The sequence below is a fragment of the Molossus molossus genome, unplaced genomic scaffold (assembly GCF_014108415.1).
Source record: "Molossus molossus isolate mMolMol1 unplaced genomic scaffold, mMolMol1.p scaffold_m16_p_5, whole genome shotgun sequence".
Lineage (NCBI taxonomy): Eukaryota > Metazoa > Chordata > Mammalia > Chiroptera > Molossidae > Molossus > Molossus molossus.
The window spans coordinates 48,279,309-48,305,207 of record NW_023425388.1 but is presented as its reverse complement, the minus strand read 5'-3'; the positions used below and the strand labels follow the sequence as shown (position 1 = coordinate 48,305,207).

Genomic DNA, 25,899 nt, shown 5'->3' with positions numbered 1-25,899 from the left:
ATGCAAGAAGGGCTAGAGCAGGGCTATTTAATAGAAACAGAATGTGCCCCACATGTACTTTTAAGTTTTATAGTAACTATATTAAAAAAGCAAAAAGGAACACATGAAACTAATTTTAATAATATATTTTAGTTAACCCAATATATCTAAAATATTATTCAACATGTCATCAATATTCAACATTATTAATGAGATACTTTACATTTTTTGTACTAAGTGCTAGAAATCTAGTTTGTATTTTACACTTACAGCACATCTCAGTCCGAACCGGTCACATTTCACATGCTCAACAGCCACATGTGTCTTGTGGCTGTTGTGTTGGGCAGAGATGGTTCTCAATCATGTTGGACTTAATGCCTCCTTTTTATACCAGATGATTTGTATTGCCCCTCACCATCCTGAAATGAAGTTTATAGATACCATAACCTGCAACAAATAGACTTCAAAGTGTATAGTGGCTCAAAAAAAAAACAAAAAAACAAAAACACAATAGAAATTTAGTTCTTACTCTTGGAACAGTCCAGCGTGTATGTTTCTGGTCAGCAGATGACTTTCCTTCATGTGAAGTTTCATGACAGAGGCTCCTTTTACTTTGTAGCTCTTATTACTATTATCCATTTAATGGCCTTCTTATTATCTGCATCCAGACAGCAGACAGGAAAAGTGAGCATTATTGCTTCTTAAAAGCCTCAGCCCAGCAACACCACACACCATGCTCTATTGACTTGAACCTGGCTCAGTTATATGGATGCATCAACAGCAAGGGAAACAGGGAAATGCAGTCCTGTGTCCACAGACAGTGAACCACCACCCTTGTACTTACTCATATACTTTAAAAAATTAAAAAAGGAAATGTAAAGGAGAAGTGCAATGTAAAGAAGAAATAAAAGCATGCATAGTAAAGTAATACATATTTCAATATGTATTTCTAGCTACACTAGAAAAAAAATAACAAAATAGTCAAGGACTTGCCCCTGTAGGTGAGTCATCATGAACATGACAGGTGCAAATGCTGGGGTGTGGTATGGGTGGTCAGACACCCTGAGTGGCCTTACTGTAGAGATTTTCTGAAATAGTAAACAATTGTTGATAAAATTCTGAACAAAGTAAAAAATTATCTTCTCAAAGTTTATAGGGTAGTTGCATTCCTGGAAAAGTAGTACATATTAAGACTATTTAAAAATACTTTATAATCAGTGACAACATGGGTGAACCTTGGGAGCATTATGCTAATAATTGAGACAGAGAAAAACAAATACCTTATGATCTCTCTTATATGTGAAATCTAAAAAAAATTGAACTCATAGAAACAGAGAACAGATTGGTGGTTGCCAGAGGTGGGAGTGGGAGGTGAGGGACACGGGTGAAGGTGGTTAAAAGGTACAACTTTCAGTTATAAGTTCTGGAAATGTCATGTAGAACACGGTGACTAGTTAACAACACTGTACTGTATGTCTGAAAATTGCTAAGAGAGTAGATCTTAAAGTTCTCACCACAAGAAAAAAGTTGTAACTATGTGAGGCAATGGATGTTAATTAAACTTATTGTGATTGTTTTGTAATATATACATATATCAAATTATTATCTTGCATACCTTAAACTAATAGTGTTATATATCCATTATATCTCAATAAAACTGGAAAAAATATTTTAAAAATTGTGATTATATGTAAAACAGAGTTAGAGTCTAGGATCAGATCACTATAAATGAGTTTTTCATTTAAATTGGGTTTCTAGTGAGACTTCGGAAATCCCAATTATGTAGGTCAGATTATTTAGCGTCCTAGGCCCTAAGATTTCCAAAGTGCCTCCCAGAAAGTGGGGCTGCCACTTTTCCCAGTTAAAATCAGTTCTTTTGGAGAAGAGAAAGGGAAAGTACATCTTTGAAGGCAAAGAGCAGTAACTGCCTCAGACCTCTCCCATTGTTGATCTTCACCATCTTTCTCTAGGATTTCCCAGCATTCCAAATTCTCCTCTGTATGATGAAGTCTTCGTGCCATTTAATGACCAAATGAAATTTATACTAGGAGGCATAAAGTGTATTGTATTTAAGTAACTGTTTTACTCAGTTACAAGGAGTTTGGTTTTCTTGATCTTCCGTGATCTTCTTTGGCACTTTCTTCCTTTTGCATGTATTTCCACATTTCCTCACCAGGTGGCACTGAAGGCCTTGTTGTGGGTTGTCAATGGCTGTACAGAGGCTCAGCTTTGTTTCTTTCGTGCTTCTGCCTCTCACGCCTAATACTATTCAATAGCAGAAGGTGTCCTCAGTTAACCTGGGGAGCAGGTAGGGTTGGGGAGAGGGAGGGCCTTTCTATTCTCTGGCATTCAGTATTGGTATTAACTAAAATACAAGAAAACTCCACCTACCTTTCTCCATTTAGGTGTGAATAGCTTTAATTTATAATTTATAATTAATGATAAAAGGTGAAGTCATTAAATGGTGTAATCATATCCTTATGAATATTTTAGGATGTTTTTGTTCCCTGAAATGTTTTAGCCATTCTCTTGGCAAATATTGGTTACACAATTCATACAGTGTTATAGTGCATCTAAATTTAGCCTTACTAGAAACAAATTTTCTTTATTTTATTTTATTTATTTATTTATTTATTTTTTTTTCCCACATCTTTATTGTTGGATGTAAAATGTATTACAGATGTTCCACATTTTTCCCCCATTGACCCCCTCCTCCCCACTCCCGCCCCCCTCCCACCTTTTCCCAAACTATTGTCCATGTCCATTGGTTATGCATATAAGTTCTTTGGTTTATTTCTTCCCACCCCCCCAACCCCTTTCCCTTTGAGGTTTGTCAGTCTAGCAATGAATTTGTGCTTCTTAATCCCTTCACCTTTTTCATCCATTCCCCCAACCCCCTTCCCAACTGGCAACCAACAAAATGTTCTCTGTATCTATGAGAATGTTCCTGTTCTTCCTGTTCATTTTGTTTGTAGATTCCATTGTTGATAGATATGTATTCATTGCCATTTTGTTTGTTCATACATTTTATCTTTATCTTTAAAAAGACCCTTCATCATTTCATATAATAACGGTTTGGTAGTGATGAACTCCTTTAACTTTTTCTTGTCTGGGAAAGTTTTTATATGTCCATCGATTCTAAAGTTGTCCCAGAGGCTCCTTACACTATCCTCATTTTTTTGGATTCTTTTTTCTTTTTGCTGTTCTGGTTGGGCGTTTTTTGCTTCCTTATATTCCAAATCAATGGTTTGCTCCTTGGATTTACGTACTCTATTATTGAAGCTATGTAAATTATTCTTTATTTCAGTTAAAGCCTCCTTCGTTTCTAACTGTGCAGCGATCATTTCTGACTGGTACTTTTTTATGCTCTTGAGGCCCTCACTGAGTTCATTGAGCATCCCTATAAGCAGTATTTTGAACTCAGCATCTGTTAGGTTGCTTATCTCCATTTCACTTAGTTCTTTTCTTGGAGTTTTGTTCTGTTCTTTCATTTGGGACCTGTTTCTTTGTCTCCTCATTTTGGCTGCCTCCCTGTGTTTGTTTCTGTGTATTACTTAATGAGAGGTATGGGGCTCGCTGAGACCCGATGCTGCTCGTTTGAAAGAATTTAGGAAAAACCTGAAGCAGGATCCAAGACAGGCCAATCCTATGGTTAAGCAAGTAGCAACAGCTTGGGTGGGCTTGAAAGTTGTGTGGGGCGGGGCGGGGCGGGGCCTCAGGGAGTCAGCAGGGCGGGGCTACCAGTGTGAGCCAGGTTGCTGGAGTCCCAGATATGGCGACTGTCTGCCGCCCCAGGGAAGGGCTCACCAACGGAACAAAGGCCTCTTATAGCAAATTTGTCCCCGAGAAAGCCCCCTCTCCAGCCCTCGCTCCAGTGCCAAACAGCTCAGTTCTTCCCTGTATTTCTCTGGTGCCCCTCGAGCTGCCTCCCCTCCGAGCTTAGAGGGAGAGAGTCCGATAAGTCCATGTGTGGGCCCTTTAGGGAGCTGCCTGGGGCTCCAGCCAGGTCAGCTTCCCTGAGCCTCAGTTTCTGCTGGTTTTTCCAGCCAGAAGTTATGGGGACTTCTCTTCCTGGCACTGGAAACCTGAGCGGGGCACCTGGTGTGGGACGGGGACCCCTCAGTCCTCAGGAAGGACCTTCCCAGCCGCGGGAGCCTCCTGATTTTTATCTGCCACACTTGGGTGTGGGACCAGCCCGTCGTGCCTCCGCCACCCCTCGCGCCGCCGCCCCTCCTACCGGTCTGGATGTAGCTGCTTTTTTTTTTTTTTTAATTCCGTAGTTGTAGGACTTCCATTCAGCTTGATTTCAGGCGGTTTTGGATGATGGTTGTTCTGTAGTTTTGTTGTAACTTGGATGTGGTTGTGGAAGAACGCGATACTGCGTTTCCCTACGCCGCCATCTTGACCAGAAGTGAAACAAATTTTCTTAATTTCATTTTCTCTGGAACTTCCTATGGTTGTGAACCTGCAAAGAGGAAGAATATTAGACAAAAGCTGGTAGTATCCTGATTTAAGTTGTTTTCGGTCAACATAAAGCGGTAACTCAATCTCCTTGTCAACCCTTGGTGTCTTTGTGTAAACTTGAAAATAAGCATACAGGCCTGGCAGGGCTGGCTCACTGGTTGAGCATCAACCCATGCACTTGGAGGTCGCCAGTTCAGTTCTGGGTCAGGGCACATGCCCAGCTTGTGGGCCTGATCCCCAGTGCAGGGCATGCAGGAGGCTGCCAGCTGATGTTCTCTCTCATCGATGTTTCCATTTCTCTCTCCCTCTCCCTTCCTCTCTTTCTAAAATCAATAAAGAAAAAAAAAATTTAAAGAAGCATACAGGATTAATAAAGAGGGATTTCGTGGAGAAGAATGACTAGTCATCCAGACAAATCTCACATTGACAATACTCTCAAGAGACTGTGTGACCACAATGAGGGCTGACTCTTTACATGATACAGTCACATTTACTCAATAGCACATTCTCTCCCTCAAGACACATTTAAATGGAATGTTAGAGTGTAAGCAGAAGATGCTTATCAGGCCCAGATTCAGAGCAGCAGAAGGGATTGATGTAATGTGGTGCCATCATATAGATGCTCACCTTCGCTTCTCTGAGTCTCTCTCTTCCTGTAATTCCTTCGTTGATTCCATACCCACATTAATCACAGTGTTCACTAACCACACCTGCACTGACACCTCTTTCTTAAATATGTGAAATAGATGCAATGATTTGTAGTAGTTGGCTTCCCTTAGGAGCCATTATTCCTCTTAACGTAGTCCCCCTCCAGGGGCGTGGCCTGGCAGGTGCTCACAGTGCTTCAGCTCACACCCCTGTGGCTGGGCACAGGTTTCCCAGTTGTCTCAGTTCTCGGCGCCTTAGTATCTCAGTACTTTTACGGACCTTCTTGGCCAAAAGCAACACCAAACAGCTAAAACAACTTAACAAGTGTGCAAGTCCTAACAATTTAGTAGCTGTTTGAAAAAAATAAATATACATAAATGGAAAGAAAATAATGCTACGAATTTTATTCTTAGATAATTAACAGTGATTTCAAACCTTGGAATCAGACTACACATCTCCACCGTCCCTTCCTGTTCTACACTCATTTTCATACTGCACTTGCTTTTATCCCAGAAGCCACCCCAAACCCACCTTCACAAAGATAACAAATGCCATTCAAAAGAATATTGTGTGAATTAATGTTGGAATTATGAACCACCTGAAGCCAGTAGCATGCCTGGCATGTGACGGATGTCAGCTATTGCTTTTTCCCTAAAAAATGTAAAGTATTCATGGTGCTTCTGTGGGTTCACTGTGGTTCCCTGGGTACCTGGCACACAGTTTAGGAAGCAAGAAGCTAGAATTTAGTCACGTGGCTACATCTAGCTGCACGGAGATTGGGAAATACAATCTATCCAATTTAACCTGGTGGCCGCTGCTTCAATGAATTAAATATTTAAATATTAATTTTGCATTTTTATTCTCACAGGGATGTCGTATATGCCTGTTTATAACATATCACAGGGCAGCTTATTATGCCTCCTTGTAATAATAGTAACCATAGTAACGGTCACCATTTATTGAATACTTTTATGTAATAAGCACTCTGCTAAGGAGCTTTTTATATATGATTTCACTTAATTCTCACAATACCTATTGAGGTAGATACAAGTTTTATTCCTAATATGAATATATATTTAGGTTAAGTGTCTTGCCCAAAATCACGTAGAAATTAAGTGGCAAAGCAGGATTTAAACCAGGTTGTCTGATTTTATAGCTCTCTTAGTTACCATTTTAGCTTTTTAATTTAGTGACTAAAAAATGAAGAGAAATATTATGTATTTGTTTTGGCATTCTTTACTATTCTAGCTGTGTTAAAATAATTAAATCAATATTACCTTTTATAGAGTATCTTCAAAGGATTCAAAAATCAAATTCTCACACTACCACTGAGCAAGCACAAATATAGTTCAGTGTCAACCTTCCCACATTCTACTCTGAAATAATGTAGAGAGAAAAGCGGGGGGTAGGGGATACACATCTCCCAACTTGGCATTAGTCAGAGTCCTTTACCTGCAGAGGCACAACAGGAAAACATGGTGCTAACATCTTGACCACCCGTTTTTGTTGCAGGAGGCCGAGGGAAAGATGGTGCCCCAATCATCACTTTTCCAGAGTTTGTGGGGTTCAAACACATCTCAGATGAGGACTTTCTGAATGTCATGACCTACCTGACCAGTGTCCCCAGGTGAGCTGAACACAGCATTCTGCTGCCTCCTTAATCTCTGGCTTTATTCGGCATTTCCCTGTTGCAGGGCTGGGTTGAGATGGACTCTTCCCATGAGCACAGCTCACACTGCATGTAACTGAGCCAATTTCTCCTGTCCATCAGTCATAGGGGAGGGCTGTGGAATGAGACTAGGAAACAACGGTAAACAAGCATCAGTTCTGTTCATACAGTGCATGTAGGAGGTACTTAATAAACATTGTTGAGTGAATGAAATATGGATGGATCAGCTGAAGCTGTCTGTTCCTTCAGGCTCATTGCTCTAGATTAAGTTGACTCTGGCTTCCTGGGGCTGTTATCTGGGACACATGGCCATTGCTCAAGGAACTCAAGCCATGTTGGGAGTTATTTCATTTATGTCCCCTAAATAAGGAATTCACGAGCAGACTTTATAATTGTCATTGTCAGATGGAGAAACTGAGGGACACAGCAAGGAATAAAAACTGTGTTATAGCGGAGACCATGGCAGAGATGTTTTTGGGTATCTGCTACTTTCACCCTCTGCAGCCCACATCTCACATCCCCCCCTTTTTTTTTTGCTTAAACAACAGAAATTTATTCCCTCACTATTCTGGAAACTAGTAGTCCAAAATCAAAGTGTTAGCAAGATGGGTTTCTTCTGAGGACTGAGGGAAGAATCTGTCCCAGGCCTGTCTCCTTGGCTTGTGGATGGCTTCTACCTATCTCTCTTCATGTTACCCTCCCTCTTGGTGTGCCCATGTGTCCAAATTCCCCTTCTTATAAGGACCCACCCCAATGACCACTGTAAAGACCCTATCTCCAATAAGGTCACAATTTGAAGTACTGGAGGATAGGACCTCAACATATGAATTTTTAGGGAAACACAACAGGAATGTGGACCCTGGCCATTTTAGCTCAGTGGTTTGAGTGTCAGCCCATGGACCAATGAGTCGCGGATTCAATTCCGGTCAAGGGCATGTACCTCGGTTGAGGTTCATCCCCAGCCCTGGTCGGGTCATGCGGGAGGCATCCAGTCGATGTGGGTCTATCACATTGATATTTCTCTCTGTCTCTCTCTCTCCCTCCCTCCCACTCTATCTGATGATAAATAGAAAAATATCCTCGGGTGAGGAATAAAAACAAAAAAAAATAAAAGGAATGTGGCAGGTCTCACATCTTTATGACAGTTGAATGAATAAATACTCAGGTTTCCAAGGCATGGAGTGTGGGACAGAGTTCATATTGGTAACAATCATTTTACAGACAGAGATAGAGCTGAAAATTCTTAGACAGTGCTGTGTCTACTCTCCAGCAGAGCAGACTAGCCCGCCTTCCATGGGTTTGTATCGCTTATGAATATCATCTCTTACTTAACTGCTGTATGATTTGGAATTTACCCAACAGCTGTGTGTGTGTGTGTGTGTGTGTGTGTGTGTGGTTGTACTTGCTTTCCATCTGCCACCTATGATTTAGAACTGAATCTGGCACTTTGTGATTGGAAGGCTACCTGGAGATTAGGAAGTTGCTTAGTTTGCTTTAACCAAACCCACCGCAAAAGATTATATTTTGTTATTTACCTTTCTTAATTTTTTATTTTTATTTTTTATTTTTATTTTTTTATCCTCACCCGAGGACATTTCTCCATTTTTTGTTCAGGTAGAGTGGGAGGGAGAGAGAGGAACAGAGGAACAGAGAGAGAGAGAGAGAGAGAAACATCGATGTGAAAGGAACACATCGAGTGGCTGCCACCCGCACAACCGACCAGGGCTGGGGACAAACGGCAACTGAGGTACGCGCCCTTAGTGGAAACCAAACCCGGGTCTCTCAGAACCGCAGGCCGACACTCTAACCGCTGAGCCAAACCGGCCAGGGCACCTTTCTTAATTTTTTAAACTTATCTTTATTGTTGAATGTATTACAGATGTCTCCTCTTTTATTCCCCATTGACCCCCCCTCTTCCCCAATCCCTCCCCCTTACTGCCTTCCCCACACTGTTGTCTGTGGTCATTGGTTATGCATATAGGCGTAGAAGTTCTTTGGTTTATCTCATCCTGCCCTCCCTCCCCCTTTCCCTTTGAGGTTCATCAGTCTTAACAACCAATTTGTACTTCTTAATTACTTCATGTTGTTCACCCCCCGCCAGCCCCCTCCCATCTGGCAAGCAACAAAAAGTTCTCTGTATCGATGAGTCTGTTTCTGTTCTGCTTGCTCATTTTGTTTGTAGATTTACCCTTCTTACTTTTTGAGAGAAGGCTATGGGTTCATTTTTAATGCACTTGCTCAAAGTTCATTACTTAAAGTCTGTTTCGCTATTTCCCTGCCTCTCCTCTTCCCATCCCCGAATATACTGTGCATTAGGGTACTGGGCTTGGCTCATGCTGTTCTCTCTGCGGGAACATCGGTCCTACTCTTTGGGGCCCGGCTAACTTCTAGTCATTCATCAGCCCTCAGTCTGATGTAATTTCTTCAAGGAAACATTTCCCGACCCCAGTCCTGCTCTCTCAGACTCTTTATTTCCACAGAACCCAAAGCTGACTCCTTATAAACACCATAGTAGATGGAAATGATTTCTGCCTCTTCCATTAGACTATGAACTACTCAAGACAAGGGACCAGTGCTTCCTTTCTCTTTTTTTAAATCTGTAGCTCTAGCACAGTGCCCAGCACATAGTAGGTTCTCAAGAAGTAATGGTCAAACTTCTAGTTCTGATATGATTTATTTCAACCTAGAGGTATTTTTATAGGGTGAGAAGGGGGACACTGACAGAGAGAGGAGAACCCCATTCCTCACTCCTGCATTGATCTCCTGGGTTACAGACAGTTGAACTTGGTCTCTCTCCTTGACTCGGTTGCATCTGAAACTGTCACCCATCAGCTTAGCACCTTCTGTGGGGAGCAGCAAGGAAGACAGCGAGCAGGGAGGCGGGCAACAGGTGGACGTGCTCCCCCTGCCATTCTATTTGTTTCAGCATCACTGTCTACTTTTGTTGAATCCCTGGATGCAATAAATTCACGTGCTAAGTGAAATGGGTGCCTTTCATTGTGTACTTGCAGCCTTTTTGGAGTCACACTGAGGACCGGACACTGAATGCCATCTGAACCAGGGTAAAGATGAGCATCAAGGAGTAGAAACTCTTATCTCACAGATGTAGAAGATAAGACAGAACAAGGGGCTACTATTTGTGCCTGATTTCTTTTTTCTGCTCTATGTTCCTTATATCATTGCTGGTAAACTTGGGAGTATTTTTCTTTCCTTGAATGCTATTTGTTTTTTGAGAAAAAGTGCCTGCTTAACCAGTTAGTCCCCTTTCTTTTTTCTAGCATTTTCTCATACCCTCTGGCTGCCCCTCCCATTGGTTTCAACATAAAACAGAGACAAAAGCAAGGCCTGAAAGAGGAATTTGCCCTTATTGTCCAGTTTCTATTTATCAAAATTCACATCCTCCTAAATGTTAGAGTGGTTACCAGGCACCAGATCCCTTCCCAGGTTGCAAAATGTTTACGGGCAGTTAGCAGAGGGTTCATGACATAGAAAGAACCAGGAAGAATTGATGCAGTAGAAGAGGAGCATGACAGGATACTCGAGACAGGGAAATGATACTCATATAATACTCAGATCTATTGTTTTCCTCGTCTCTATCTTATTCATTTCTGCCTTTATCTTTAATGTCTTCTTTCTTGTGAGTTCATTTGGTTTGCTTTACTTTTTGTCATTTTTTTTAGTTGAAAATTATACTTCCTTTTATTTTATTGATGTAAATGTTTAAGGTTATGAATTTCCTCTGATCCCTGCTCTAAATGGATTCCATAAATTCTGATATGTGGTCCTTTTATTATCACTGTATTGTAGAAATTTTGCCGTTTTGTCTTATATTTCTTCCTTTACTGAAGAGTTGTTTAATAGGTTTTTTTATTTTCAGGTGTTTTCTTTGTGGCCTCGTATCAGGATAAATTTTTGTGGGTGTTCCATATGTGCTTGAGAAGAAGACGGCTCCTCTATTATCAGGATGTGAATTTCAGCACATACCTATTAGGTCTTCCTTGTTATGCTATTGTTTAGGTCTTTTATCACCTTATGGGTGTGTTGTCTGTTTACTCTGTCTTATACTGAAAGTGGTGTATTAAAGTCTCCTATATAAAGTATATTTCTGGCCCTGGCCAGTTTGTCTCAGTGGTTAGAGCACTGGTCCATGGACCAGAGTCCTGGATTCAGTTCCCACTAAGAGCATGTACTTTGGTTGCAGTTTGTCCCCGGCCCAGGTTGGGGTCGTGTGGGTGGCAACCAGTTAATGTGTCTCTCTCTCATAGATGTTTCTCTCTCTGTCTCTTCCTCCCCCTCTCCCTCCTGCTCTATCTGAAGATAAATGTAAAAATGTCCTTGGGTAAGGATAAAAATAGAGAAAGAGAGAAAGAAAAAAAACGAAGGAAAAAGGGAGGGAGGGAGGGAGGAAGGAAGGAAGGAAGGAAGGAAGGAAGGAAGGAAGGAAGGAAGGAAGGAAAAGAAAATTTCTGTTTCCTTGTATCTCCTTTAGTTTGTGCTTTAAAAAGTTGGTTATGTTATTTGGAGCATAGATATTTATAACTACCATGTTTTCATTGTGAATTGTGACTTTTAGCATTAAAAAAGTGTTCCTTGTTATGTTTAATGCTTTATGACTTGAATTTTACTGTGTCTGATAGCAGACTGACCATCACCCTTGTTATTGTTTCCATGTGGTTAGTATACTTTTGCTAATTACTTTATTTTTAGTCTTTCTGAATCACTTTGTTCTAGATTTTTCTCTTGTATACAGTATATAGTTTTTTCTTACTTTGTGAGTCAAATTGAAAATCTTTTTCTTACATTAGGTGAATTAAGCCCATTCATATTTATTGATATGACTGATATATCTGGTCACAGTTGGTCATTATTTTGTTGTAACAAATAGATGTATTATATTTACCCTATTTCTCTACATGATAGGTTTTCTTTGCACTTTTTTGTTTTTGATTTATTTTGGTATTTAGGAAAATTTATGATTTTGTTTTTATATTTACACCCTTTTTAGTGCCAGTAGTCCCTATTTTTATTTTTTATTTATTTATTCTCACCTGAGGACATTTTTTCATTTTTCGTTCTAGAGTGGGAGGGGGGAGGGAGGGAGGGAGGGAGAGAGAGAGAGAGAGAGAGAGAGAGAGAGAGAGAGAGAGAGAAACATCGACGTGAAAGGGACACATCAAGTGGCTGCCACCCGCACGACCAACCAGGGCCGGGGACAAACTGCAACCGAGGTATGTGCCCTTAGCGGGAACTGAACCCCGGTCTCTCTGGACCACAGGCTGACGCTCTAACCACTGAGCCAAACTGGCCAGGGCAGTAGTCCCTATTTTTAAATAAAATGTTTTAGTATTTGGTTTTTCAGTTTCCAACATTATTCTTTGATTCCCACCTGTTGCTTCTACAATAGTCAATGACCTTGTTATTTTTTCTTCTCTTTTTTTCATCTTTTAACTTGCATTATTTCTGTATATTACTCTTCCATTGTATTTAGTATTAGACCTACCATTAAATATATCAAATTGATCTCTTTGCTGAGGTTCTCCAAGTTATCTTTTTTTTTTTTATAATCCTCACCTGAGGATATTTTTACATTTATCTTCAGACAGAGTGGGAGGGAGGGAGGGAGGGAGGGAGGGAGAGAGAGGGAGAGAGAGAGAGAGAGAGAGAGAGGGAGAGAGAGAGAGAGAAATAGACGTGAGAGAGACACATCGATTGGTTGCCACCTGCAGGACCCCACCTGGGGCTGGGGACAAACTGCAACCCAGGTATGTGCCCTTGGCCAGAATCAAACCTGCGTCTCTTTGGTCTGTAGGCTGACACTGTAACTTCTGAGCCAAACTGCCCAGGGCTCTCCAAGTTATCTTTTGACTGGATCTTTACTAGATTCTTCAAAAAGGGCTCATTGGTACATGCGTTTTTACATGTTAATAACTGTTTTTATATTGCCTTAATACTTGAAAGCTAACTTGTCAGGGTATACAATTCTTGGTTCACACTTTTTGGTCATGAATTATTACAGAATGCTGTTCCGTTCTTGCCATTTGTATGTTGCTTTTGAGAAGTATGATGCCTGTCTGTTTCTCTTGTCCTAAGAAATTATTTTACCTTTTTTTCCTGGAGGTGCTTTGAATATTTACTTTATTCTTAAAACCTAACATTTTTACTAGGTTATGTCTCAGAGTTGATTGTTTCAGATCAATTTTCCCAGGTGCCAGCTAGGTCCCTTCAGGTTTATGTAGATACAGGTCTTTTTGTTTGTTTGTTTGTTTGTTTGAGGAACGTTTTCTTGGATTATACTTGTAAATATCATTTCTGTTTTTTTGTTTTGTTTTTTAGTCTTTAGGGACTTCAAGTATAAGTATGTTGGTTCTTTTCTGTCTTGCTTCAATTTCTACTCTTTCTTTCTGACCTTTTTTACTGTTTTCTTTTTTTTCTTCATTTTCATTCACTCATTTGTTTTCTGGTATTCATTGTCCTTTATTGAATGTTTGTTCAAATATGTTACTGTCATGTATCTTGTAATTTAGACTGCATTTCTCATGATTCTTTTTTTTTTCTGACTTTAATAAACTCCTATTTTATTTTTTCCTTTTTTTATATATTAAAAAATCCATTTCTGTTCTTGTTTTTTGAGCTTCTTATTTAAGGTCTTCTTCCTCCATACCTCCAAATGCCTGTTTGTAATTGTTTGGAAAGCTATATTATAGCGTTTGTTTTGTGGGTGTTTTTTTTTTTCTTCTCTTTAATGATTAATTTTTTTTGGAGGAATTTTCATTATCTAATTTTTTTTTTTTTTTTTGGTTAATCTTCACCTAGAATATTTTTCCATTGATTTCAGATAGAGTAGAAGGGAGGTGAAGAGAGAGAGAAACGTCGATGTGAGAGAGACACATTGACTAGTTGCCTCCTGCATGACCCCAACTGGGGCTGGGGATCAAACCTGCAATCCAGGTACTCTCCTTTGACCAGAAATCGAACCCGTGACTCTTTGGTCTATGGGTGAGCCTCTAACTGCTGAGCCAAACTGGCCAGGGCTAAAATGTTTTTATAAAATAGATTTTTTTAGAGCAATTTTAAGTTCACAGAAAAATTGAGTAGAAAGAAATTTCCCATCTATTCCCTGCCCCCCAAGACAAACCTCCCTCACCATTAACATACTACACCAGAGTGGTACATTTGTTACAATTGAGGGACCTAATTGACATACCATTGTCACCCAAAGTCCATAGTTTATATTAGTGTTCACTCTTGATGTTGTATATACTGTGGGTTTGGACAAAAGTATAATGACATGTATTTACCATTATAGTATTATACAGAATACTTTTACTGCCTTAAACATTCTCTGTGCTCTGTTCATCCCTCCCATGCTCCCAACCCACGCCCAACCCTTGGTAACTACTGATCCTTTTATTGTCTTCATAGTTTTGCTGTTTCCAGAATATTATACAGCTGGAATCACACAGTATATAGCCTTTAAAGATTGACTTCTTGTTTGTACACACAGACACAGGGAAAGTCCCGAGACTGAAAAATCTACTCCATAAGCAGAGGGTAGGAAAAGACTGAAGAAAAAGGCAGGCTACTCCAGTCTGGCAATTAACAGAGTTTATTAAGGGAAACTTAAGTATGAGGTACATCTCAGGCAGTGGCAAGATGAAGTGGATATCCTCCATGCTGTTTGGTAGGTGCTAAAGAATTATATAAAATGGGCCAGAATTTTATATAACAGTGCATGACCCATCCTAGATAACAGAAAATGCCTTACATGCTTGCCTGTGGCTGGGCAACAGCTCGCTCTAGGAACTAGCACACCATAGGGCATAGGGTGAGGTTGATCAGATAGTCTCTAGAGGATTTATGTGACACAATCTCTGTTCTAGATTTCATAGGAAGCAGTCTCTGGTCTGGCCTAGATCTAGTGCATGGGTCTGATAGCTGTCATGTCATGGGACAGTCTCTTCTACACTTCTTTCTCTTAGTAATTTAACTTTCCTTCATGTCTTTTCATGGCTTGATGGCTCATTTTGTTTTAGTACTGAATAATATTCCATTGTCTGGTTGTACCACAGTTTCCATTCACCTATTGAAGGACATCTTGGTTGCTTCTAAGTTTTGATAATTATGAATAAAGCTGTTATAAATATCCATGTGTGAGTTTCTGTGTGGACATAAATTTTCAGTTTATTTTATGAAGGAGCACACTTGCTGGATCATACGGTATGAATATGTTTAGTTTCATAAGAAACTGCCAAACAGCCTTCCAAAGTAGCTGTACCAATTTTGCATTCCACCAACAAGGCACAACAGTTCCTGTTGCTTTACATCCTTACCAGTATTTGGTGTTGACAGTGTTTTGAATTTTGGCCATTTTAATAGGTATTTAATGGTATCTCATTGTTTTAGTTTGTAATTCCTTAATGATATATGTTGTTAAACATCTTTTGATGTGTTTATTTGTCATCTGTATATCTTCTTTGCTGAGGTGTTGATTTTGGTTTCCTGCCCATTTTAAAATTGGGTTGTTTGTTGTTTTCTTAGTGTTGAGTTTTGAGATTTCTTTGTATACTTTGATTAATAGGTGTTTGTTTGTTTGTATCAGATACATCTTTTGCTAGTATTTTTTTCCCAGTTTGTGGCTTGTGTTCTATTCTCTTGAAGCTAAAAAGTCTTGATCTTTTTTTTTGCCCTTTTTATAATAACACTGTACAGTAACACAGTGGTTTGAAATGATTTACAAGATTCCTAGTTCAATAATACCATCTTTTGTTAGTATGTCTAAAAATAATTTCTTTTATTAATGACCTTAACATGGGGGAGGGAGGGGTTAAGGGAATGGGGTTGTATCCTTGATTTTTTTTGCTCTTGTAGGATTTACCTCTTGCATCTTTTTATCTTTTTGCCTTCATCACGCAGTCACTTCTCTTTCATTTTCTTTTCTCTTCCAGAAGCTTTACCTTTTCAAGACTGCGTCTTTGAGTCTGCTAGTTTAGTATCCTGATTTACCAGGGCTATTTTTCAGTATCTTTGCACTTAGAGTGGATTTTTTTTTTCTCTCACAGTGGTTTTATCTTAATCCCCAGTTCTCTCAACACTTCTTATGAGTTAATCAGAGAAATAGAAGCAATGGGAGACATAGGATAATTTTATGATCAACTTGACTTGACTTGACTGGACTAAGGGAGGCCCAGATAACTGGTAAAAAGTTATTTCCGGGTGTGTCTGTGAGGGTGCTTCTGGAAGAGATTAACATTTGAATTGATGAAGTGAGTAAAGCAAATTGCCTTCCCCAATGTGGGTGTGTATCATCCAATCTCTTGAGTGCCAGAGTAGAACAAAAAGTTATAAGGAGGGTGAATTCTTTCTCTGATTGAGCTGAGACATCTTCTGCATTATTTTCTCATGTACTTGATTTAATCTCATGTTTTGTTCATCTTGGCCCCTAAGTGTACAAAATCCACTGCTAATGTCGTCATTATAAAAGCAGCGATGGTTATTGCTCATCAGTCAGTCATGTCCCATTCCACCATAGCTATGATCCTGATTTAGCAAGAACAAAGTGACGAAAGCTGTTAAAGGATCTGCTTCATTAAAGGCAGTGACACTAACATAAATGAGAGAAGTGCCTATATCAGACATGGAGAAACTTCTAATGACATGGGTTAAAGACCAGACACAGAAGCATATTCCTCTCAGCACCCTGACAATCACAACCAAAGATAAAAGTTTGTTTGCAATGTTGACAGAAAAGGCGGAACCTGACTATGATGTTGAATTTAACACCAGCTCTGCGTGGTTTAAACAGTTCAAAAATTGTTATTCATTGCATAATAAGAAAGTGAATGGTGAGTCTGTGAGTGCTGATGTGAAGGCAGCTGAAGAATTTTTGGAAAGTCTAGATAAACTGATTGTGGAGGATAATTACTTGCAAAGGCAAATTGTCAGCATGCATGACACCTTTCTGTTTTGGAAATGGATGCCGACAAGGGCTTTCATGAATTAGGAGGCCAAATCAATGCCAGGTTTCAAGGCTTTTTAAGGACAGAACAAGCCTTGCTTGGAGGCCATGTTGCTAGTTACACATTGAAACCCTTTCTAATCTGGCACAGTGAGAATCCCAGGACTTCAAACATATAAATAAGTATACACTGCCAGTGTACTACAAGAATAATAAGAAGTAGTGGATAATACCCCATTGATATCAATGGATAGATCATCAAGACAGAAAATCAATAAGGAAACAGTGGCCTTACATGACATATTAGACCAGATGGGATTAATTCATATTTTTAGGACAAGTCACCCAAAAGCAGCAGAATATACATTTTTTTAAATGCATGTGGAACATTTTCCAGGCTAGATCACATGTTAGGCGACAAAATAAGTCTCAGTAAATTTCAGAAGATTGAAATCAGATCAAACATCTACAGTAATAATGGTATAAAACTAGAAAGTTATAAGAAGAAAACTGAAAAACACACAAACACATGGAAGCTAAACAGCATGCTGCTAAACAGTGAGTGGGTTAATAATGAGATCACAGAAACAAATCATAAGACACCTTGAGACAAATGAAAATGAAAACACAACAACTACAAATTTATGGGATAAAGCCAAAGTAGTTCTAAGAGGGAAATGTATAGCAATACAAGCCTACCTCAAGAAATAAGAAAAATATCAAACAAACAATCTAACCACACACCTAAAGGAACCAGAAAAAGAAGAACAAAGTAGAGCAGTGGTTTTCAACCTTATTAATGCTGCAACCCTTTAATACAGTTCCTTATGTTGTGGTGACCCTCAACCATAAAATTATTTTTTTGTTGCTACTTCATAACTTTAATTTTGCTACTGTTATGTCTTAGGTGACCCCTGTGAAAGTGTCGTTCAACTCCCAAAGGGATCGTGACCCACAGGTTGAGAACTGCTGAAGTAGAGGGAAGGAAATAATAAAGACCAGGGCTGAAATAAATGAAATGGAGTAAAATAAATAAATAAATAAATAAGTAAGTAAGTAAATAAATGGCAAAGGTCAATGAAACCAAGAGCTGGTTCTTTGAAAAGATAAACAAAATTAATAAACCTTTAGCCAGACTCATCAAGACAAACGAGAAAGACAAAAATCAGACACAGAAAGACAAAAACCCTATGATTTAACTTATATGTGGAATCTAGAAAACAAAATAAATGAATAAACAAAACAGAAACAAACTCATATATACAGAGAACAAATTGATGATTGTCACATGGGAAGAGGGTTGAGGGGAAGGATTAAAAAGAGGAAGGGATTAAGATATACAAATTGCCAGTTATAAAAACAGTTGTGGGGGTGCAAAGTACAGCATAAGGAATAAAGTCAATAATATTGTGATAACTATATATGGTGTCAGATGGGTACTACACTTAGTGGGGTGATCACTTTGTAAATGTATATAAATGGTCCAATCACTATGTTGTACACCTGAAACTAATATAACATTGTATGTCAACTGTAATTGAGGAAAAAAAAAAAAAAAGAGGTCATGGATGACTCAGTTCCCTTCCCAAGATGCCCTTCTGAATTGCTATGTTAGAAAAATGAGTGGAGAATAGCATATCTTTCAAGATTTTACTTACTGTTAATAATGCTCTCAGGTATCTTCTTTCATTGATGATCTTTATTCCAATATCAAAGTGGTGTTTCACCCTCCAAACAACACCTCTTTGATCCAACCAATGGATCAAGGAGTTATAGAAGCATTTTAAGGCCTATTACCTGAGGAGGACCTTTGCCCAGACTATTGCTGCAACTAAGGAAGACACTGATGGCAGTTCTGGAAGGATCACAACATATGTGTCTGCATCAAGAACCTTGCTTGGGTCCTGGCTAGTGTGACTCAGTTGGTTGGAACTTCATCCCATATACCAAAAGGTAGTGGGTTTGATTCTTGGTCAGGGCACATACCCAGGTTGTGGATTCAATTCCTGTTCAGGGAGCATACAGGAGGCAACTAGTCAGTGTTTCTCTCTCACATCGATGTTTCTCTCTTTCTCGCTCTTCCTCTCTAAAGTTATTTTTTTTTAAAGTATTTTGAAGAGAAGTTAAAAAAGAAAAGAACTTTGTTTGGGTTTAGGGTGATGTCACCAAGGAGTATATGAATAGCATCTGGAAGAAGACACTCGAAGTTTGTCCATGACCTCAGAGGCTTTGCCAAGGATGAGAAGGTTGCAAAAAATCAACAAGACTATGGTTGAGATGGCAATCAACAACTTTAAGTTGTGTGTGGATGAGGAGGACATTGAGCAGCTCCTAGAGATGGTTCCTGAGGAATTGACTAATAATTAACTTTCAGAACTGGAATAAGCATACATAGATTAAGAATAGGCAAGAGAGCCCTGGCCGGTTTTGCTCAGTGGTTAGAGCATCGGACTGCGATCCAGAGAGACCCGGGTTCGGTTCCCGCTAAGGGCATGTACCTTGGTTGCAGTTTGTCTCCGGCTCTGGTTGGGTCGTGTGGGTGGCAGCCACTCGATGTGTCCCTTTCACATTGATCTTTCTCTCTCTCTCTCTCTCTGCCCCCCCCCCCTCCTGCTCTATATAAACAAAAAATGGAAAAATGTCCTCAGGTGAGGATAAAAAAAAAAAGTCAAGAGAAAAGGAAACTGCAGGAGAAAAAAGGAATCCTTAGAAAATTCACACTGAAAGGGTTAACAGAAGCTTTTGCAGACCTTAAAAGGCTCCTTAAAAAGTTTGAAAACATGGACCCCAACACCAAAAGTTTTCATTAATAGAGAGGAATGCACATTGTTTGTTATCTGCTTACAAGTATATCAGTGATGACAAAAAGAAGCAAACCACCATGCACATATTTATGAAAAGAGTGACATCTCTTCAAGAAGAGCCTTGGGCAGGCCTCCAGGAGGTATTCCAGAACAAGGCATTGTTACCATAGGAGATGACAGCTCCTGTGTTATTGCCCTGAAGATCTTCAGTGGGACAAGATGTGGATGTGGAAGACAGGGATTAGTCTAGGCCACACCCTGTGTAGGCATAGACTAATGTGTGTATTTGTGTCTTAATTTTTAACAAAAAGTAAAAAAAAAATTTAAATAGAAAAAAGTTTATAGGATAAGGATATGAATAATATACTTTTGTATAGTCATATAATGTATTTGTGTTTTAAGCTAAGTGTTATTACAAGAGAGTCAAAAAGTTAAAATTTAAAAGTTTGGAAAGTAAAAACAGTAAGCTAAGATTAATTTATTATTGAAGAAAAATAATTTTTATAAGTTTAGTGTAGCCTAAGTGTACAGTTTTTATAAAGTCTACAGTAATGTACAGTAATGTCCCAGATTTTCATGTTCACTCACTACTCACTGACTCAACCCGGAGCAACTTTTAGTCCTGCAAGATCCATTCATGGTAAGTGCCCTATACAGTTGTACTACTTTTTATCTTTTATATGTTCTATGTTTAGCTATGTAAATACTTACCCTTGTGTTACAATTGCCTGCAGTATTCAGCACAGTAACATGCAGTACAGGTTTGTAGCCTAGGAGCAATAGGCTATACCATATAGCCTAGGTGAGTAGCAGGCTATAATCTAGGTTTGTGTAGGTACACTCTGATGTTTGCACAATGACGAAATCCCCTAACCACACATTTCTCAGAACGTATCCCTGTTGTCAAGGGATGCATGACTGTATAGCAAAAGATAAGGTAAGGTGAACTTTCAGGTTTGGAGAGTGAGGGAAGATTTAGTGATGATTTTGAGATATTCAAGAGATTAAACTAATTGTCCCCTATTTGTCCATTCCATTCTTAATTTGAGATTATCTCATAATCTCTTTTATACACTAGAAAAATTATCAACTGAATTTGCAGGAGTATATCAGTAGTCCCTGGGAACTTGAAGTCACTATATAGGATTAGAAAATAATAGAATGACAAAGTTGAAAGGAGTGTTTGAGACAAGCTTGTGCCAGCCTACCATTTTGCAGATGAAGATGCCAAAAATGCTGTAAAACTGGAAAGCATTATGAATTCTTCACTTCTAAAATTAGAATAATATTAAAAACAAACAATAAACCGTAGGTCAATCATTTTATTTGTTTATTTAATTATTATTTTTTTATTAATTAATTTTTGTTACAGATGTTTCTCCTTTTTCCCCCATTGACACCCTCCTCCCCATCCCCCCCACCTTTGTTGTCTATGTCCATCGGTTATGCATACATACATATAAGTTCTTTGGTTTATCTCTTCCCTCCCCCAACCCCCTCTTCTGAGGATTGTCAGTCTGTATTCTACTTCTATGACTCTGGGTCTCTTTTGTTTATCAGTTTGTTTAGTTCATTATATTCCCCAAATAAGTGAGATCATGTGATATTTGTCTTTCTCTGCTTGGCTTGTTTCACTTAGGATAATACTTTCCAGGTTCCTTCATTTCATCTCAAAGGATAAGAGATCTTTCTTTCTTACAGCTGCATAGTACTTCATTTTGTATATGTACCACAGCTTTTTTATCTACTCGTCTACTAATGAATACTTGGGCTGTTTCCAGATCTTAGCTATTGTAAATAGTGCTGCTATGAACATAAGGATACATATATTCTTCCTGATTGGTGGTTCAGGCTTCTTACAAATGGCCAAGAGACATATGAAAAAATGCTCAATGTCACTAATCATCAGAGAGATGCAAATTAAAACAACAATGAGGTATCACCTCACACCTGTCAGAATGGCTGCCATCAACAAATCACCAAACAAGTGTTGGCAAGGGTGTGGAGAAAAGGGGACTCTAGTACACTGCTGGTGGGAATGCAGACTGATGCAGCCACTATGGAAAACAATATGGTGTTACCTCAAAAAATTAAAAATTGAACTGCCATTTGACCCAGTGATCCCACTTCTAGGAATATACCATAGGTCAATCATTTTAGTTCCTATACCAGGAACAACCTTGAACACTGCTCTTCAAAAGGGAATTTCTGAGACTACTGAAAATCATAGAGTAACTGTCAATAAACATATATAATCCTAAAGAGTAGTTTGATTCCCTTCAGTAGGAAGCCTCATAAGCAGTATGTCAGTGACATCATATTAGTGTTTGGAAGTAGGCATTTCAATTATGGTTACCAATTGTATTGGTTTTCCTGGGACTGTCCCATGCTTAGCACTAAAAATTCTGTGTCCCAGGCAACTCCTCAGTCCTGGACAAACTGAGGTGGGTGGTAGCGCTACAATGAACTCTGTTCTTATGGCAAGTTCTTTTTTTACAACTTGAATTTATTTGATTCTTTTGGTTTTTAAACAGAGTTATAATTTACATGTAGTAAAGTATATAGATCTCAACTGTATAACTTGGTGAATATTTACCTGTTTATATACCATGTAATTAAGAAAAATACTACATTCACCACAAAAACTTTTCTAGTATTTTGGGGTCAGAACATACTTATCTCTTTCTTCTGTGTTCAGTCTACTGTTAAACAAATCCGAGTTCTTAATTTCAGATATTGATGTTTTGTAATTACAGAAGGTCTATTTGATTATTTATTACAGGTTTTAATTATCCTCTGTTGAAATAATGCACCTTTTAATCTATTTTGTTTACTTTTCCTCTGTTTTCTTTAGCATATTGATCATAGTTATTTTGAAGTTTTTGCCAACTACAGGGAAATTTTTGAGGCAATATCTATTGACTATTTTATCTCTTGATTATTGCTTACTTTTTCCTCCTTCTTTGAAGTTCCATTTATTTATTTTATGCAGGAGAGTGGATGATATGTTGTAGAGGCTTATCTGCATACAAACAATATTGAATTTTGATTTGCCAGGCAGTTAAATTACTGGTGGATCACCTTGATTTTTCTGAGGACTGGTTTTCTTAGAGCAACTTCATTTCTATTTTGTCCTTACTCCTAGAGTGTGGCCTTAATCCTACGGCAACTCCTATGGTGTTTCATTTACCCTAGAGTATGGCCTTTCACCTGAATATCCAGAGTGTTCATCGAAGTCTGTCTTTTCTGGCTGGGCCTAACCACCAGTTGTCTCTCCCAGAATATGCAAATTTCATAATTTCTCATCAGTTCTCACATGTGCAGTCGCTCTTCTCTGCAAATCTCCTGGAGTCTCACCTAAACTTGTAGGGCCCAGGAATTGATCCATTAAAGTGGAATTTCTATGAAGGCTTTTGGGTTTCCCTCTCTGAGGCTTTCCTTCTTGACTGTCACCCACCTCAGATCCTGGCCACTTTTCCATTTATAATCTCCAATTTCTGCCTCTTCCATCCAGTGAGACCAAAGTGTTCCCAGTGAGAGACCCTGGGTTAATATGGGACCATGATAGTGGGTTGGCTTAATGATGCTTCCTTCAGGTCAGTACTTATATTTTCTAGCAGATTTTGCTTAGATCTTCTGCCTTATTCACATACAAATATTTTTTAGAGCAAAGTTCACCTTCCTTTTACCAATATTAGAGAATTATCAAATGTTTATTATAGGCCAGATATTTTTCATATACCTTATGTCTTATAATCTCCATTAAAAGCACATAAGAAATAATAATAGTACTTATACAGTATTACCAAATGCCAGGCATTGTTCTGAGCATTTTATACATCTCATTTAATACTATATGTATTTGCCAGGCTGGTGTGGCTCAGTGGTTGAGCATCGAGCCATACACCAAGAGGTCACCGGTTTGATTCCCAGTCAGGGCACATGCCCGAGCTGTGGGCCCAATCCCCGGTGGGGGCATGCAGGAGACTGCCAGTTGATGTTCTCTCTCATCGATGTCTTTATCTTTCTCTCCTCTCTAAAATCAATAAAAAGAAAAAATATTAAAAAAAAAAATACTATATGGCCCTGGACAGTTTGGCTCAGCAGTTAGAGCATTAACCCGCAGACTAGAGAGACCCGGGTTCGGTTCCCACTAGGAGCGCGTAGCTTGGTTGCAGTTTGTTGCCGGCCCTGGTTGGGTCGTGCGGGTGGCAACCACTTGATGTGGCCCTTTCACGTCAATGTTTCTCTCTCTCTCTCTCTCTCTCTCTCTCTCTCTCTCTCTCTCTCTCCCTCTCTCTCTCTCCCTCCCTCCCTCTCTATCTGAACAAAATATCGAAAGGTGTCCTCAGGTGAGGATAATAAATAAATAAATAAATAAATAAATAAATAAATAAATAAATAAATCTATATGTATTTATTTAATCCTCACATCAACCCCATAGATAGGTACTATTATTGTTCCTACTTTACAAATGAGAAGTTTGGAAAGCTAGAGAGACTTAAGTAATGTCCCTTCCAAAATACACAATCTGTAAATGGGAGAAGCCAAGGTTTCAAACCTTGGCAGTCTGGCTTCAGCAAATGTGCTTCTAACCACTTCACTGTTGTGGTGGTGTTCTCATTTTACAGGTGAAGACACTGAGCCTTCGAGAGGTTAGGTGATCTTCCCAGTGTCTCAGTGAGTGCCAGTAAGTGGCAGCCCTCGGATTTGAACCAGGCTCCAAAGTCCTTGCTCCTTCCTCTCTACATTCTTCCAAAGAGAGGGGGGGAAAGTTTTCCCTTTTAGGACTTCAGTTTAAAAGGGTTTTGTAAGAATATTGTGGTGACTTATGAGGAGATCAGACAGCTTCCTTTTGGTCTTCATGAACATATCTTCTCATGTACATGGTTTGCTGGCCCTGGAAGGGCGTTGTTTTTGCCATTGACACATGTTATTTCTGAACATCTCTCAAAATGACTCCTAGGGAAGGATATTGATAGTTCCATGAATGCCAGTCTTGGGAATGGAAAGATGGCAGAGCTCAGCCTTGAGGCCCTCCCCTTCACTGGGACATGTGGTGCTCAACTGACACGTGCATCTCCCTTTAGGTATGAGCATGTGTGCTCTTGGGTGTTTCAGACATTTGCCAGCCAGAAACAGAGGCCTTGGGGGGGGGGGGGGTTGAGATACCAACTATTACTGTGCTGTTAAGGCTGCCAAGTGTGATGAAGAGTGGAAGTCGGTTCCTTTGTCAGTGCTGTCAGACCCAGTTGTTCCCTTGTGCCATGCAGGGCGTTCACACGCCCCTGGAGGGCCATGGAAGCTGTAGACTGCGTTCTCTGAGGAAGCCACCCATGTGTCTCAGCCGGTCTCTGATACTGACCTCCCTCTTTTGCAGTATGGAGGCTGCCGGCATCGGGTTCGTCATTATTATCGACAGACGAAGGGACAAGTGGAGCTCCATAAAAGCATCCTTGACACGAATAGCTGTAAATATTTACTTTTGTGCTTTTTTTTTTATAAAAGTAATTTAAATGGTCTCTTCAATTATTTCCTATTGAAGTCACAGGGAAAAGGCGATTATTTTATGACACAGTTTTGGAAGGTCTTTGTTGTGTCACATCTATATCCCCTCTGCCACCTGAAGGTCACTGCAGAGAATTCCTGAGCATGTCAAAGGCTTCCTGAATCTCCCGACTTTATCGATTTCTCTGGTCACTGAAGAGGGGTGGGTAGAGAATGCTGGGCAGTTAATGCCCAGGAGTGACCTAAACCATTGAGTCATGGAAATTGGGGGATAAATACCCCAGCTTCAGTGGGACACTTCTGAGGTATGTTCCGTACAGTATCAGAGGCTCCCAGCCCCTCGTGCCCACAGCAGTCTCCCCTCACTGACACACTGGCTGTCTAGCCATCACTGTCTCACCCCCACCAACTTCCTCACTGTGCTTCCTGAGATCACCTCAGGAAACCCTTTATACCCAACTCCTTGTCTTAGAGTTCGCTTTGGGGGTCACCCACTTTAAGACTGTTTTTATTTCAGTATTCAAATTATTTTTTCACATATTAGAAAGACAGGCTAAACCAGACCAAATGATGTTTAAGTAGATTGATTGAAGGTGTGCTTACTTTTGGCATTAAATTGTACAAACTTGGATGAATTTTCTTTTTATCATATTAGCCTGATTTTGATCCCTTGTTTGTTAAAGGCAGGTAGATGTATCCTTTCTCTGCAGGGACCACAGACCAGAAAACTCAGTCACATGGGCAGGCACCTCAGGGTGACCCACACCAGCATTTCCATCAAAGCACGGACTCTCTGAGGCAGTTGGGCCTGGCTGAGGGGGATGGGATATGGCAGGGTGGAAATGTGTGTAGAGGCTGGGACAGGAGCTGA

The 25,899-nt window shown here is 39.5% G+C and overlaps 1 protein-coding gene across 1 annotated transcript in view; it reads left to right on the top strand.

Annotated features, from left to right (window-relative positions):
- The window catches only part of MCF2L2 (MCF.2 cell line derived transforming sequence-like 2), a 248,930-nt gene that overhangs the window by 38,614 nt on the left and 184,417 nt on the right, over window positions 1-25,899 (top strand). The window contains exons 3-4 of the mRNA XM_036243245.1: window positions 6,604-6,718; window positions 24,901-24,991. Coding sequence (XP_036099138.1) covers window positions 6,604-6,718; window positions 24,901-24,991 — 206 coding nt within the window. The remainder of the gene's footprint in view (window positions 1-6,603; window positions 6,719-24,900; window positions 24,992-25,899) is intronic.